The sequence below is a fragment of the Centroberyx gerrardi genome, chromosome 23 (genome assembly GCF_048128805.1).
Source record: "Centroberyx gerrardi isolate f3 chromosome 23, fCenGer3.hap1.cur.20231027, whole genome shotgun sequence".
NCBI lineage: Eukaryota > Metazoa > Chordata > Actinopteri > Beryciformes > Berycidae > Centroberyx > Centroberyx gerrardi.
In genome coordinates this window covers 14,750,043-14,766,741 of record NC_136019.1, presented here as the reverse complement: position 1 = coordinate 14,766,741, position 16,699 = coordinate 14,750,043, and the positions used below count along the sequence as shown (strand labels likewise).

Here is a 16,699-nt window from a genome sequence, read left to right as displayed (position 1 = left end):
CATAAAAATGAAAATTTTAAAAATGAAACTGTAATTTTTTGTGATTCAAATATGTGTGACACCTGTGTATTGTCCGGTGGGTCCATAGCAACTGTAAGACAGATGGACTCGGTTGTCCAGCACTGCTGTGAAGGAGCCATGTTTCACTGTCTCAGTCTCCACAGGCTTCTCCCCTGACATGGACATGGACACACACACACACACACACACACACAGAGAGAGGTAATCTTGGTTCATTATAATCATTTTTATTTACTATTTTACAGTGAAATTCCTTTACAACCACACATAACAAAAATGATTAAAATTCTACACAGGCACTCATGTAGCCACCTGTTATCTCTCCAGAGTCTGGGCGGTGCTTGGGGTCCTTCAGTTCTTTAGAATAATTGGCATCTTTAGAATCTTTAACATCTTTAGTTTGGTCTTTGGTTTCATTGTCTGGAGGCTGAGGAGGAGTTTTCAACGGCTCAACAACAACATGGTTGATGTGTGTGTAGAAGTGATGCCCGTCTTTCCTCACACCCACTTTCATCAGACTGGAACCTGGAGGGAAAATAGCACAATAAGTTTGTGCATGTGTAAGGTAAGGAGTGTGTGATTACACACAAAATCATGCAGAAAATCACCCAAAAAGCCTGCTACCACCAGTAGATGTCAGTACATAGTAGTTGAGCTTCACATTGCTTTCACAAAAAGCCTCAATTACAGCCTGTTTCACACAGAACAGAACAAGTCAAAGCTAGGGAATGCTTCTGCACCACAGAGAATTCTTTCTTATAGGCAAAAGTTGTGGCTGCTGAAGAGAGAGGGGTAAAGAGAGCAAAATGTGTCTATTCACAACAAAATCACTCATAATGCAGGCTCTCTGTAGTGATTTCACAGCATGTAGGCGGATTGTTAGCTTCTCCTATCAGACAAGCATAAGAAGGACTGCAATGGCAATGTCTTACTCTCTTTAAAAATGCTTTTTTGGTCTGTAGTAACCAATAAAGTATCACATAGCAGAAAATTCCTGTTGTGAGGAAACAAACAGATTATTTTTCAACAAGTGACAGTTACCAAGCTGCTCACTGAACTCCAGGGACGTTTCCAGAGTCAGAGTGTTGTTTTTTTTCTTTACATCTCGCAGAATGATGCATGCACATTTGTTGTGCAGTAAAAGAACATAGAAAGCTGGATAGTTTTCCGCGGCCGAAGCAGAGTGCATACCTTCGACATAGCTGACATTCTCCACAGTGATGTGACCTCCGTCTGAGGGGCAAAGATACTGGAGCCGACCTGACACCTGGATCAGTTTACCGTCCATGCTGTAGCCTATGAAACCCTAGACAGCACTCACACACACACACACACACGCACACGCACACACACACACACACACACACACACACACACACACACAGTGTTGTATTACTAGTGAGGAACTTCCTTTGACTACATTCATTCATACATTCAAACCCCTCAACACATGCCTAACCTCAACCCTTAACCTTAACCTTAACATAACCTTAATTCTTGTAACCTAAGCACACATACACACATTACATTAATATAATAAGGTATATCAATATATGAAAGTCTGTCACTGTAGTGTTTTCTCTGTGTGTCCCTATATGTGTATGAACATGCATGTGTAAGTGTGCCCGTGTGTGTGTGTGTGTGTGTGTGTGCTCAAACTAGAGGGAACCATCAGCTACTTCTGGTTGAACAGCATTAGCCATGCTAATCCCCACAAACATTACATTGGGGCTTAGTATTAGCAGACAAAGCATTCAATTAATCTGTTTCATTTTCAAACATATAAAATATTTTTGAAACTTTTAGAAGAATCTAGCATAGTTTAGAATGGAAGACTAAGAGAATTATACCAGATCATGACTTTGTTTTCCTATTGGTAAAGAGAATGTAGTCTAGCCATGTCACTGCCTCTACCAAGTGTATGTTATGTGAATGTTATGGAGGGCAACATGCCCTCCATAACATTCCCATGGTGATATGCCTAGAGTTTGAAAGATCAGACAGTACATATCAAGTCCCTTAGCAAAATCTATGGAATAGGATCCTGGATTCAACTCTGTTAGTTAATGGTTTTGTGTGTCCCCTCACATTGACGGGCTCCTCTGCCAGCTGCAGCTCCTTGTTGTCCTCCACAGGGGGCGCAGTGGCAGTAATGGACTCTGTGGGGCTCTTGGACAAGCTGCCTGTCATCTCCCCTCTGCTCTTCTTGCCAGCAGACGAGACTTTATTATCTTTCTTGTTGTCCTTAGTGGAGGCCGCTGACCCGACCTTCTCCTTCTGCAGCTTGCCTCCCTGTGTGTTGTCTTTCTTAGATTTCTTGGCCATCTCTTCCTCCTTCAGCCGGTCCTGCTCCAATTTCCATGCCTGGAACGCCATGCACACAGTAGTATTAGAATAAATCACAGTCATCACTTCCTTCAACTGTAGGTTTGTAATAAAGACAGTACGTAAGCCAGGGAGATTTTGGAGGGGGTCAACTGGCCTCCAACTGGCCCCCTACTATTTTTCTGATGTATACAGCAGAAAACAATTATCTAGAGACTGCTTCAAACACAGCAATACAATCCATGTTGAAATATACTACCCATTGAAATTAATTTTCCTGGAGTGCCTGGAAAGTGTCATTGCTGAATAGATCTGATAAAAGTATCCTCTTGTCATAGCAGATTTTGGTTTGCTTTTAGTCACTGCTGACTCTTTGAGACCAGTAAGAAAATAATCACTCCAGCAATGGTCAGTGCAAACTGTAATGATGTCAATGATGCTGCAATGATGTGGCTAACATCAAGCCCTGAAAATGAAAACCATGCAAATGCAAGCCAACCATATGCAAATAAATGTAATTCTACCTAACAAAATGCATTGAAATCACTGCACAAAACTGAGAAAAGGGATGTTTCCAGAGTGTTTGCATGTGTTTTTGTGTGTGTGTGTGTGTGTGTGTGAGTTTGTACTGACTTTAAGGGAGTCTTTTCTGATGGACAGCTCAGGAGTGGCCTCCACTGCTCCAGAATCTATAGCTCTGTCATCTAGTCCAGGACAAACATTTTATTGGGATGATGATAAAGCACATTCACAACGCCAAAGCATAAGTTATTCACAAACAACATCCTCAATAAACTCCAATACGTCCAAAACTCTGCTGCCCGCATGCTCACCTCCACCTGCCGCACTGACCACATCACCCCTATCCTCCATGACCTCCACTGGCTCCCGATCAAATACAGGATACACTTCAAAATATTACTCACCACCTTCAAAGCCATCAACAACCTGGCCCCCCCTACCTCTCCGACCTCCTCCACCACCACACCCCTACCCGTCGCCTCAGGTCTGCAGACGCTAACCTACTCCAAACCATCAGGACAAAGCTGGGGCGACAGGGCCTTCGCTGCAGCCGCCCCCTCCCTCTAGAACGCCCTCCCCAGCCACATCCGAAAGGCCAACACTCTGTCATCTTTCAAAAAAGCCCTCAAAACCCACCTTTTCAATTTTGCTTTTGACCTCTAATCTTCTACCCCTCCCCTCTCCCCCTTTCCTCCCTCTCGTCTCACGACTCACATTTTTATATTTCCTTTCTTTTTCTCATCTATTTTTATCTTTTATATATGTCTCTATTAAAATTGTTTTATCCTGTGTTTGTAAAGCGTCTTTGAGCGCTGAGAAAAGCGCTATAGAAATGTAATGTATTATTATTCTAACCTCCTTTCCGTTCCTTTTCTCTCTCTCTCTGGCTACTGTTGGGTTATGTTGACAAGCTACCTTTTAGTGACTCAGCAGGACTGGGATTTCTGATCTGCTTTGCCTCTCTCTTTGTTTCCTCCTCTCTTGTCCAATCAGAGATGGCATCTGCCACATGCTCCAGGTACTTCCTGTCAGAGGATGAAAATGTTGAAAGTCTGTGTACACTACACATGTTCTCTATTTACTTTGGTACCCCTAAAATGGCTGATATATAATTTTGATGAAGTTACCATGGTTACCAACTTCCTCAGTCTTATCCACTGCACCACTACACATCTGATAACATTATCAGAAGGTCCATGGCAGCCATCTTAATGGTGGTTCCAGATTTAGTGCATTTGATTTAAGAAACCAGCCTTGCATTCTGTGTTCTCTAGTCCAAATAAAGGTTGTATTGAACTCCTTCGGCTCAGAGGACCTCATGGAATAAAGGTGCTGACCTGAACCCGACGTCAGTGTGGAGGGCCATATCCCAGAACTCCTTGCTCTGGCGCTGATAACTCATGGGATTGTGGCAAATGATGTAGAGGATGTTGTCATGGCTTCCTCGGAAGGTGTCCAGGCAGCGGTAGGCCTCTGAGGCCGACTGGAGCACCTACACATACAGACAGCCTCATTTGTACACATGTAAAACTGTAAAAATATCTCAATCCAAAACACTATACATACATTTAAGAAATGTTTTGTTTTGTCCATCGGTCAATATTTTAAAAACATGGGTGATTCTATCCTCAAAAACTGAAGTATTTTGTAAGGAAGTGTCTTCAGATGACTCATAACTAGCTGTAAGCCATTATATGTTTTGCTTTCATGCCAGCAGTCATTTTGTAAGAGTACACGTCAATTTTTTCCAATGGTGGATATCTTCCTTTGGAAAGAAACTCATCAACAATTCATGTTATAGCTGAACTATGATTTGTATGGTCTGTATGTATTGTATTCTCTGTTCTTTAATTGAGCCCTACACTGCCCTTCTCTTGCATATTATATGAGATCCATCCCAACTTTTGTGAGTTAGCAAGTTCTGTGATTACGCAGCAACACATCCATTTGGAGAGATGCACTGAGTGTCGGAACATGGACAATAACAACCAACCACGATGACAAACAAAATCATAACAAACTGCAATGGGATCATACATAAAATGAGAACATTTGGATAAGTGGTATGCCAGCGCGATAAAAACAGGTTTTAGTGGGAATGGGGCGCCTGTCAAAAATAGTCAAATCATCTGCAAAAAGATTCCGACTTAGTAGAAAGAAAGCAACTCCCAAGAATGGATAGCAACCACAAAGATGTAATGTCAAAACACGTCAGTTTTAAGAATAGAAGAGCAGTGGTGACCTGTGGGAAGACGGCAGCGCTGTGGTGTTCAGTGTAGTGCCAGTCAGACAGAGATCTCAGCCTACAACTCTGCATGTCAGATAAGTCCAGCTGACCACACAGCCTCCAATTGGTCTGCTGAAGAAAAAATAGATGTAACACTATTGGGAGGTAAAGCGGAACACATGCTCATTAGCCACATCTAAGATGAAGCCATCTGACATGCTAGGTGGCTCAAAACACATAAAGATATCTAAAGAGAGAAAGATAACAACAATACCTCTGTGCAACGAGGGTCTTCACTGAGAAATGTCTGACCTATGGGTGAAAAAAAACACTTCACGTTACAGCAAGTCTTAAGTCAATTTTCTAAGGCCAGTACTAGACTAGACTAGTGGACTAGAAGTGTACTAGAGGTACATTTGCATACATGACCAAACAGACTTTGGCAGTAGTGAGTGAACATGAAGTTTCAAAGCTACAAAGTGCCATGATTTCAGTTATTGTGCCATACTTTAAATTAAAATTTACACACTAGGAAAAATAATGCAGGGTGTCTGCAACTTTCATCAAGTTAAATTTAAGACGTTTTAAGACCTTTTTAGTGCCAATTAGAATAAAATAGACAAATTTTGCCATTGAAACAAAAGTGAACATGAAAAAAAACTGTAGATGTATTACAATATAGGACTTTGTGACTGGGGTGAATTCCCACTAGAGGAACAGCACACCAACAAATTACAACATTTTAAAGACCTCTAAAACTGAATTTAAAGCTTAAAATACTATATATAACTGTATTTAAGATCTTTTGAGGCCTTGAATTTCTATAATATAATTTAATAAATATTGTAAAAATAAATAATATAATAAAATAAGATGTCTTAAGACTTTGTCACAACCCTGGGTAAATATAATTTGAATGGCGTTGTATCATAACAAGCTCAGCTGTAGGCAGAAGTCATTCACAATGGTTCAACTACTATTCCAAGGCAGCACAGTTTCTAACAAATGCAACATACTTTTGGTCTGTTGGCTACGTGGCTGTTTGGCGTAGGACAGCGGATCGTCCCAGGGGATGAGGAGGGGCGACTGCTGCTGTGTCGGTGTTCCCAGCGGCCTAGTAGCATTCAGTAGCAGACCCTGCTGGTCCAGACCGGTCAGCGGGACGCTCTCCAACACACTCTGACGGAACAGACGCTCCACTTCCGGCCACGAAACACCATCTGTGACAAATCATAATATGTCATTTCCAAGCCCATGAAGTAAGAGTGGAGCTAAGGTGGGTGCCTCTGAAAAGTACAATGATGTTTGTTTTGATTGGTTTCTGACCGTCTGTGCAGTAGTGGAGCAGCTGCTGTTTGATTGCCATCTTGCAGGGGTCGCTGTCTCTCTGCAGAGCTGCAGACTGGATCAGATCCCACACTGGAGACAGCTTCATCATGGACAACTCCACCTCTGCTGGGTCAAAGCCTTGACGCACCTAAGGGGGAAACACACGCACACACACATACACACACAGTATATAAACATATATACAGTGGCAAAATATTGCCGCTTGCATTGGGCAAAAATACAGGCTATATCCTTTGTCTCAACCACGGAGTAATATACACATTCCTAAAATTCATGACAAAACTTGTAAACATGATAATCTGTATATTGGATATTGTTTTTATTGCATTCCTCATCATCTTGCAGCTGTGCAAAATCAACTCACAGTTATCTGCCTCAGTCGTAGTGCCCTCTCATCGTGGTGTCTGAAAACCAGGGGGCGCTCAGCCTTCTGCTGGGCCTCCTCTACTGCAAACTCCTCCACTAGCCTCTAACACAGCAGACGGCAGGGAATAGAACAAGGACAAATGAATGTATTAATTCATGCTGTATAGGATGTCAGAAAAATGTAGAACCATAGAGAAACCGACAACTAAACAAGTTTCAAAACTGCTTGTCAGAAGTGGGATTCAAACCAAAGCCTCCATTTGGAGACCACAGACCCAGTGTGCAGGTAAAACAAGTGCAACAAAAAAAAAAATTTTACTTATCCCTATGACTCCAGGCAGGACCACCTGTAGAAGTGAGTGCGCGTTTCAACAATACTTTTCTGTGATACTCCATTGATTCCTGTAGGGAAATTGTCTTTTCACTCGCCCCCCTCCACAGGGACGTCAGGGCACAGGGTCAGCTGCAGAAACAGAGCTCAAGTACCCATAACTGCAGCCCTCAGAAAGGGGCAGGGGAGGATATTTGGCGGGGTCAGATGTCTGATAGGCGGGGTCAAGACATAACATCACCCCATATCGCACTAGGGAGCTCAAACGTGACTCTGCTGTCTTTTAAAAAATATTTAAAAATCAACTACACAGCCAACCTTCCTTTTTTTAATGGTCTACAATCTGGTGAGCTTGTACTCGACCCATTGCTTCTCAAGCTAAATTAGGTTATCATTTGTGAGGACAACTTTATTATCTATAATAATATGCTCTTGATTAATGCCTAAATGGCTGCTACTTTGTAAAACGATGCCCCATTTAAACGCCCACACATCAGTTTGACTAAGCAGAGCCCAGAGTAGCACCATAGCGCTCTATTATAATGAATGAGAAATACTGATCTCTCAATCCTGAGTGATTTTAACTACTGTACTACAACCAGTACAGCTTACCAAAATCAGTCATTGCTATATAATTTAGTGCCTGTTTCCCTTGTGGTTAATTTCATGGATGGACATAGGTGTTAGATTGTAGCCTCAATACGGCAAATAATTTGCCCTCTAAAAACACAGAGCCATAGACTGAGTATCCATGAGATATAGTTATTCCTTTATCGTCTATAATCAAATTTAATAATCCAGGAATAATTGCCAGTGACTTCAGAAAAACTACACAGCTGGAGTGACAAAATCCATAGGCATGCCCTGTGCAGCTGTTTATTGAATGTGAGCAATCTGTTATGTTATTGTGGTGAAGTGGGTGTCAAACTAGGTGCTGGCACATAGCCAAGATTACTCACTGCCATGGGCATCAACTGGATATGTTAAGGTATAGCACTTTCCATGTCTTATCCTAAGTGAGTTCTGATTCATAGTATTTATCATTATAAGGGAAAATCATTTAGAAGTCGTATGTATCTAATAACCTCTAATAATAACACTAATACTAATATACTAATAATAAACATATATACTTCTTTATATACTGTAGTACTTGTATGTATCTATGTGTGTCTGTATGTATGTGTATGCCAGCTATTCTCTACTGTGATTACAGCACCATCTGCCGGACATTATATGTATTTGTATCCCAGCTATTCTCTACTGTGGTTATTAGAGTATACGGTCATTTTGAATAAAAATCTGATTTCTATTGAAATTAATGTTTAAAAACACAGAAAGAAATATATCAACAACTTTATTGTGTGTATGTGTATGCCAGCTATTTGGAATTAAATCTAATTTCTATGTATGTGAAAGTTTCAAAACACAAAAGGCATTAAAAAAAAGGATTCTGATGACTTTATTATGAAAATACAGGTTTCATGTTTTATGGTCATGTTCTTCAAAACTTTCAAGGTGGAAAACTGACGTCTTGCTGAGTGAGCAGGAAGGGCTGTATGGATAATTCAGCTGTGGTTTAGAATATAGACTGTTTTAGTTAAGCGTCTTATCTGAGTTAAATACAGAATGTTTGTGTTTAGGACCATTAATAACGTGTCAAAAAACAGCACATGAAAGAGAAGAAAGAAGTTCCTCATTCCACATGCTTTCGTCTCTGCCGGAGCCGTTATTTGAGAATGCCCCCGCCCACACAACCTCTGACCCTGTCCCCGCCCCAGTCTTTGTGCAGCTGTAAGGAGCCTGTCAACATGACGCTGGAGCTTGTAGGGATTGGGTGTGTTGCAGTTTGTCCCGTCTGTTGAAATCTGATCACTTCACAGGCAGTGACCGCTGCACTAAAATGATCTCTTGCATTGGCCGGGAATCGAACCCGGGCCTCCCGCGTGGCAGGCGAGAATTCTACCACTGAACCACCAATGCTCAGATGTGAGACTCTGGCTGAGTGTCTGGGGGAATTAGTGAGTGGGTGTGGGAGAGTGACTGCACACTATTTTTCACTTCACAAAATACAAAGAATGTGAATTAGTACTTTTTTTACACGATACTTTGCTGTCCTGTTGCTATCAGCATGTACTATACTGTACTCTTCTCAAAGTGTGTGTGTTTTTGTGTGTGGGCACCATACCTTCCTGTCTTGTTGATTCTGTACCAGAGTCAGGAGGCTGTTCAGCATGTGGCTCCTCTCCTGTTCTGTGCGGACAAGAGGCAGGAAGCTGCGGAGCATGTAGCTCGCCTGCTGATGGTCCATCAAGAGACCAGCGTTGGTTCTGGGCTCCTCAGCCGCTTGGGACAACGAAGGGAGGGACTGCTCTGTGGATATCACCACCTGCACACACACACATACACACGGAAGAATCAAACCTAGAATAGACTAGCAAATTAAGGCTACACTAGGCAGGATTATCATGTAAAAATACACCCATCTTATCAGTCTAAATCACAAAGTGGGGCTGCCTCAGACAAGAGTGTCCCGTCCCACCCTCACAATTTAAACAGTTACTTCTTGCTGCCACTTGGTGGCGCCAATGTGTGAATTTGGATTTTTCAATGACTTCCAAGTTCTTGTTTGGTGAAATTCAAGGACTCAAAATTGGCATGTTTTGGGGTAAGAAATGACGTTGGTCAAAACTCATTTTAAAACTGCTGCTATACAAACAATAAATACCCATCATAGGGTTTTCTTCAGGATGTGAAGTGTTGGAGAGAAGACCAGAGAGCTGAGGCATATTGATGAATTTGGAGGCTATATTTTAATAAAAAATCAAGTACTTTCAAGGCCATCCATTCAAAAACGTTTGTGGCCTTATTTTATTTTTTTCAAATTTTCAAGGTCCATGGGAACCCTATTGATAACAAAATTTAAAAAAAGAGAGAACTAATTTCATAATTTAAGATTAACCGTATCCTTTACTCTTCAAAAATGACTAAAGGAAGATCTGAACTGAGCTGCCCACTATAGCCTTCTGCATTATCTATTGTAGTGATTTCTTCACTTCTGTTGATATAGGCACAAAATTAATTTCAACTGGCAACATATTTCAAATAGGTGACACATTTATTACTACAGGTCAAGCAGTCTCAGGAGCATTGTTATCTGCTGACCCCCTCAGACAAGGTGTTGATCTCACAGACAGGTAGTAAGGGACCAATTTGACACCTTCAAAATCCTGGTTCTGCTCAAACACTGTGCATCTGCAGTCACAGTAACACATACACACACACACACACACACACACACTGACCTGCTCCAGCATACAGTGCAAGATGAGGGGCACAGAGCAGGCCTCAGGGGGAATCAGGTCCAATAGGTTGCCATAGTAACGCATGTCCACGTGTGTAGAGAGAGGAGGCAGCTCGGGCTCTGTCCATAGAGAAGAGAGGACGGGAAAGAACAAGGGTTAGGGTGTCCTCTCCTCTTCAAATCTCTCTCACACACACACACACACAGTCAGTGCTACAGGAGGATTACTGTAGAGAAAGGTTTTACCCTGGCTGGAGCCTGGTGGAGTGTCCTCTCGCACTGATTTCTTCTTGGAGCCTGGACTCATGGGGAGAGGGCTCTGCATAACCTGGCACGTAATATGTAATATTGCTTAGTGGAATATAAGGAATATAAGCCAGCTTGGAAGCTCTTGCCAGTAGTCTAGGTAAGTTAAGCGGCTTTATTTCTTTAGCTTATTTCAAAAATGCTTTATCAATGAGTCATTATTTTGACATGCATGTGTGTGTGTGTGCGTGCACATGTGTACCTCTGCAGGTTCCACCTTAACAACAGTGGGTACATTGATGAGCTTGATGTTGTCCTGGTAGTGCCGGTGCTGCCTACGCCAGTCCAGACAGTCATAGATGAGACAGGCCACGCCCTCGAAGATACGGCTTCCCAACGGCAGCTGGACATACAGTACACACACAAACACAAAATCTAATCAAATGCAATGTGAAATCAACTGAGTAGCCAACAAAGAGAGGGAGAGATACGGAGAAAGACAAAGAGAAAAAGAGTAAGAGAGCAATCAACAGGGAAAAGCAAAAACTGAGACTGGCAGACAAGCAAAATGTAAAAACAGAAAGAAAAAAAACAGATAGACTGACAGGCATGCACAGAAAGAGAGAACAAAGGAGCAACTGAAAAAGCAACTGCCTAATGTCATTTTTTAATTACTAAGTATGAAGTAAAAATGACCAGTTTCACACAAGTGCCAAAATAGTGTGTCATTGACTGAATGTATTAGGGCAGCAATTTGATTTGATGATATTTTCAGAACTTTTTAATCTGTAATATCTGATCCTTTAATATCAACGTTGGCATCGGATCCCAGAAACCCGTACCGGTCAGACCCAACTCACCACAGCCTCGGGGTCCTGTGTGTGTGGGGGAAGTGAGGGATCTGGGACGGTGTAGCTGAGTCGAGCCACATCGTGGAGCTTGGAGACAGGTGGCCCGCTGTCCAGCACCGGCCCCAGACCTGACCAGAAGAGCTCCAGCCTCTTGGACTGTTCAGCCAGCTCAAATGATTCTTTAACATAATGTGAAAAAAGTTAATCTCTAATATTACTACTGTCACTGGAAAACCTTGTGCCCCCAAAAAGTTATCTGTGATCTATAAATACCAGATTTGACGGCCAGGAATTTTAGCACTTCTGAATTATACAATTTTTACGAAGTTTGAATGGGTTTCATGCACCCGAGGGTCTAACCCTAACCCTAACCCTAACCCTCTAACCCATAAAACAATTATGTCAACCTTTAATTCATGTGAAAACATAAAAATCTTCTGCTGAATCTATGAGGTGTTGACAGAAGTGCTTGTACAAAAAATATTACTTAATTATTACTTACGTATAAATGCAGGGTTCCCACACATTTTCTACAGATTTCCAACAGATTTTAAGATTTTTTTGGTGCTCAGTATGATGTATGCTAATAATGGATGGGCAATGTGACTATGAACTACGCCTTGTCAGTCTGTTGTTTATTGTTTATTAAATGGATCCCCATTAGCTGACGCCTTGGCGACCACTAATCTTCCTGGGGTCCACAAAAAGGACATAAGACATAATACATACAATACATAACATAAAACATACAGTTAAAAATGGTACAATCAGATACTTAGGTGTATAGTATCAGTACAAACAATATACATTATATTTGGTCAAATACAATTCATATGGTCAGCGGCCCCAAGTGTGCCTTTAATAGTTTTTTGAATGACAATTTGTTTTGTGTGTGAGTTATGTGAGGAGGAAGTGAGTTCCAAGACATTATTGAACGGTAAGTAACTGTGCGTTTGAGGAGGTTTGTTCTTGGGGTTGGAGGTATCAAGTGACCTGAGCTGGCATTCCTGGTGTAATGGTTATGTCTGTTGCTTGTGTTTAGTACTTGGTTAAAAAAATATTCAGGTGTCTGATTAAATACTACATTTCTGAAGAACATGAGGAGGCTATAGTGGAGTTTAGTTTCAACTGAGAACCAGGACAGGCGAGTGTGCATATATGCTATATTTGTGCGTGTTGAGCAATGGAGTGCCAATCTGGCAGCTCGATTTTGAACTAGTTGTAGTTTATTTATGTCTTTCTTAGCTGCCGCTGACCATATAACTGGACAGTCTGTGGCTTTTTCACAACAATAAATATCACAATATGTAAAATGACAGGGTGGGGGGCCATTACTATGGCTACTACTGTATATCTAATCTATATATCTGAAAACAGTTTCAAATAGTGGTGCACCAATACCAATACTGGGTATCAGGCTTCAGAATACTTCAACTAGTACTCATGTTTCTTTATTTTACCTGCATCCATGACTGGAGATCCTCTCTGGCTCTGCTGGCTTCCTTCAGGAGTGTGCGGTTCCTGTTGCTCCTCAGAAGCATGTGTGTGCTCTGAACACAACTTGATGACATTGGCTACATGAACACCCACAGCATCAAGCGCACTAAGCAGCTGGGGCTGATGGAAGCCCAGCAACAGGATGTAGTGCTGTGGACCGTCGTCTGGCTCGTCATCTGTGCAAAACACAAAAACACACGCACACAGAGCAAATAAATCCCATTAAGTCTAACCTCCCTCTCCCATCCGCACACATACACACACATACCCATGTAATGCGTGCAATCACCCACACTCCCTACACATACTGTAGTGGTGGGTGGTAGCCTCTGGCCAAACCTCTTGTCCACGTGTTTTCTCATTATGTTTCATGCATTTCCAACCAATACAGTCTATGGCCTACCAAATATCTGATATGATGTTTGGGTGCTACAGCCTTGAAAACGTCAAACTACAAAAGACCTAGTATCAAAACCCATGCATTCACCTATGCCATTGCTGCAATTATTGCACATAAGATGATTGTTTTAGCTTGAGCTCCATCAGCCAGACACATTGGTGTTGAATTTTAAGAGTTACCTATGAACTTAGGCGGCTCAACGTTCTCCCCCCTGCGTTTGAGCTTGGTCTCTTTCTCCACAGCCGGAGGGGGTTTCTTGGCCTTGTCATCTGAAGCCTTGGCCCCTCCCTTGTCTTTTGTGGCGGAGCGAGGACCTACCTTACCTTTTGCCTCAGCCTTAAAGGAAACACAAATTACACAAAACTGCACAAAAATTAGCCCTGAGTAACAACCTCTTTAATCTGACCCCTTTAATTTGCCTTCCTCTGTTGAAAACTGATCATAATGTAAAATAAAAAAAAAACTAAAATCACTCACCTGTTCGGCTGCCCTCCTGTGCGGATCATTGGCTTTGATCTCTAGCAGCTGGAACTTTAGTATTTTTGCCATCAGGTCACAGGGAATCTCCTCCCCTGCATCCAGTAGCACCTTGGCAGGCTCCATCACCTACACACACACACAAACACCCACCCAAGGTTTCCCTTATAAATTCTTCCCGTTGGGTTGGAAAGGCCTCTATACACCATGTGACATTAGAACTCTATTCAAAATGACACCAACACTAATTTATTACCAATACCAATTTTCTTCCAAGTTTCAGACATACTAACTCAAAAACTCACACACATGATTGCACATGATGATGAATTCAGGCACATAGACACTGACACACTGATCATTCATTCTCTACTACACTACATATACTGTAGATTTACAGCTTTAAGAAATCCCAAGCTCACCTCATAGAAGATGGGGACATCCTTGGGCTTCTTGGTTTTGGGGTTCCCCAGTTCATGGATCTGCAAATACAAAGGACAGAACAAGGTTTTCCTTTGACAAAATACAAATAAGGAAGGTATGTATCGTAGTGATGAATCATAAATCCAAAAAACCAGCAAGTAAAATCTGGGAGGTAAGAGGCGCAGATGTTTGAGTATTTGAAATACTCAAAAACATGTTGGAAGGCATGAAGAGATTTAGATTGTCAGACTATAGACACTAAAATTAATTTACACCTCTTGAACTTACAGTTGTAGGTGATACATGGAGGACAGATGAATGTCCACACAAATTCAAGGTTTTGTATTTATGTATTTTATGTGTGTTTTCAGTTTGTACAAGTTTTTAAAGATGTGAAAGCTACATAAATCTGAGAGGAAAGTGCTGCAGATGACCGTATTTTTGTTTCTTGGTAAGCTCTTTGTTTCATTCGAGACACAAGTTAGTAACAGAGTTAAAAAAGCCACTCATTGACAATGTTAATACCTATTCATTCCATACGCATTAGTTGAATCATGGAGGTTTCCAGTTAGTTTAAGAACAGTTTAAGTACTACACTAGAACCAAACCTGGACATAACACCAGACCACCACAGCTACAATTTTTTTTTACAGGAACCATGCTAATATTAAGCCTGAACTTGGACAAAGCTTAGATTACCTTAGCCAGGGTGCTGTCCCAGGTCAGCAGGGTGAAGAGTTTGCGTAGCGGTTGCTGTACAGCCAGACCCAGAGCCCCAGTCAGCTCCTCATCCTCTGGACTGCTCCCAACCACCACTGACACACAGGCCCTCCAAGAGTCCTGCAAACAGCATTCAGATACCATCGAACACAACAGACACATGCATACACATCCAGGTCAACAACACAGACCTGAAGAATAACCTCATGGTGTCCTGTGATGGTGTCATTGACATTCACATTTTAGGCATTTAGCTGATGCAATGTCCTCCTTGGTCAACAGCACAACCAATAGTAAGGAGTGCAAGGGTCAGCGCTGCAGCGTCCTGACAATAGTTTTCTGTGTCCCTACAATGATGATGTGTAGGTACAAAAAAAAGAGCCAGTAAGAAAGGGTAGAAGGGTTTAGTGCACGCACACACACACGCGCGCGCGCGCGCACACACACACACACACACACAATAGCTAAATACCTGACACTAGCTACCTCTATTGTGTGTAGCTACGTGTTAATATAGGTATTGCCATTGTCATTTTCAGTGAGAAAATAGTAAACTTTAGAGCCAACGTGTTAGCTAGTTAAGCTAACAATCAAAAGTGGTCAGTTAGCATAACAGACCTCTTCAAACAGTGCTGCGGTGAGACCAGTCTCCCAACTCTTGTTGCCAGCTGCAGCTCCAGCAGCAGGGGCGTTGTTGCCTGAGCCACTTTTAACTCGCTTTGGTGGCATTTTCCCTTTTTTTACTACTCTATATGGACGGTTACACTGTGAAGAACATAAAATACTGACGACACTCAAAGTTTTCCAAGCAAAATCAAATTAGTGAGCAAAATTAGGAGTTGACGTTGAGTTAGTTTGTCCGCCAGCGTATGGTGCTTGTGTTGCCATGGCAACAGCAGTGCAGGTAGTGACTCCAGTGTAAAGACAACCAGAATGATAAATCAGACTTCCTGTAAACTTCTTTCAAAATAAAACCCATGTGTTTAAATGTTCTTTTCAATTATACAAAGAATGACAGTGAAAATAAATAATATATTTAAGGAGTCATCTGAAGCAAAAGAAAACAGCATTGCTGAATTGCAAAATGTTCTTTTCAAAGCCAACGTGGCGAATTTTATTGTTCAAGTTGCGAGTTTTGTTTTTATTTTGAAGGCAAAGTGGCTTAATTTCCGGTCTTATTCTGGTTAACTTAACGCAGCATCTTGTACACATGCTGACAAAAAGCTCTACGTGATTAGTTTGCCCTAAACATTGTGTTACAGGCGACCAGCCTTGCAGCAGAGAGGAATAGATGTGTTAATGGTATTCTCGCGCTGGTTTGCCCTTTAATGCCCGTGCATTTTTCTCTAAAAAGTATGAGACAGATAACAAAATATGTGAGGACATGAAAAGACAGGACAGCACAAAAGACAAAGATGTTGTATTTACTGCTGGGATACAGGAAAAGTTACTGGCTAACAGTTTCAGTGGAAAAACGTGAATTTTAACAGTTGATTTAATGGGAAGACTCCGGTGTCTACCTTCCATATGAATTCCCAGGCACCAAAGAAAGAGAGTTTAAAAATAGAATTTCTTTTAAAACATGAAAAATGTATGTATTCAAGGAATGACCCTTTCCTGGATTTCCCTGCAAGATGTG

The 16,699-nt window shown here is 41.7% G+C and overlaps 1 protein-coding gene and 1 non-coding gene across 2 annotated transcripts in view; both read right to left on the bottom strand.

The window, feature by feature from the left end:
* The window catches only part of spag17 (sperm associated antigen 17), a 29,347-nt gene extending 13,558 nt beyond the window's left edge, over nt 1-15,789 (bottom strand). Inside the window, exons 1-22 of the mRNA XM_078291713.1 lie at nt 15,679-15,789; nt 15,040-15,180; nt 14,340-14,399; nt 13,918-14,046; nt 13,620-13,776; nt 13,004-13,216; nt 11,553-11,722; nt 10,955-11,095; nt 10,693-10,774; nt 10,448-10,566; nt 9,331-9,531; nt 6,810-6,914; nt 6,422-6,572; nt 6,112-6,315; nt 5,111-5,250; nt 4,206-4,360; nt 3,784-3,893; nt 2,980-3,050; nt 2,110-2,385; nt 1,213-1,327; nt 413-546; nt 63-168 (exon numbers count right to left, since the gene is read on the bottom strand). Of these exons, the coding sequence (XP_078147839.1) occupies nt 63-168; nt 413-546; nt 1,213-1,327; nt 2,110-2,385; nt 2,980-3,050; nt 3,784-3,893; nt 4,206-4,360; nt 5,111-5,250; nt 6,112-6,315; nt 6,422-6,572; nt 6,810-6,914; nt 9,331-9,531; nt 10,448-10,566; nt 10,693-10,774; nt 10,955-11,095; nt 11,553-11,722; nt 13,004-13,216; nt 13,620-13,776; nt 13,918-14,046; nt 14,340-14,399; nt 15,040-15,180; nt 15,679-15,789 (3,091 nt within the window). The remainder of the gene's footprint in view (nt 1-62; nt 169-412; nt 547-1,212; nt 1,328-2,109; nt 2,386-2,979; nt 3,051-3,783; nt 3,894-4,205; nt 4,361-5,110; nt 5,251-6,111; nt 6,316-6,421; nt 6,573-6,809; nt 6,915-9,330; nt 9,532-10,447; nt 10,567-10,692; nt 10,775-10,954; nt 11,096-11,552; nt 11,723-13,003; nt 13,217-13,619; nt 13,777-13,917; nt 14,047-14,339; nt 14,400-15,039; nt 15,181-15,678) is intronic.
* Nucleotides 9,055-9,125, bottom strand: trnag-gcc (transfer RNA glycine (anticodon GCC)). The gene has a single exon. It is a non-coding gene; the product is annotated as a tRNA-Gly (tRNA).
* Nucleotides 15,790-16,699: the final 910 nt, after the last annotated feature.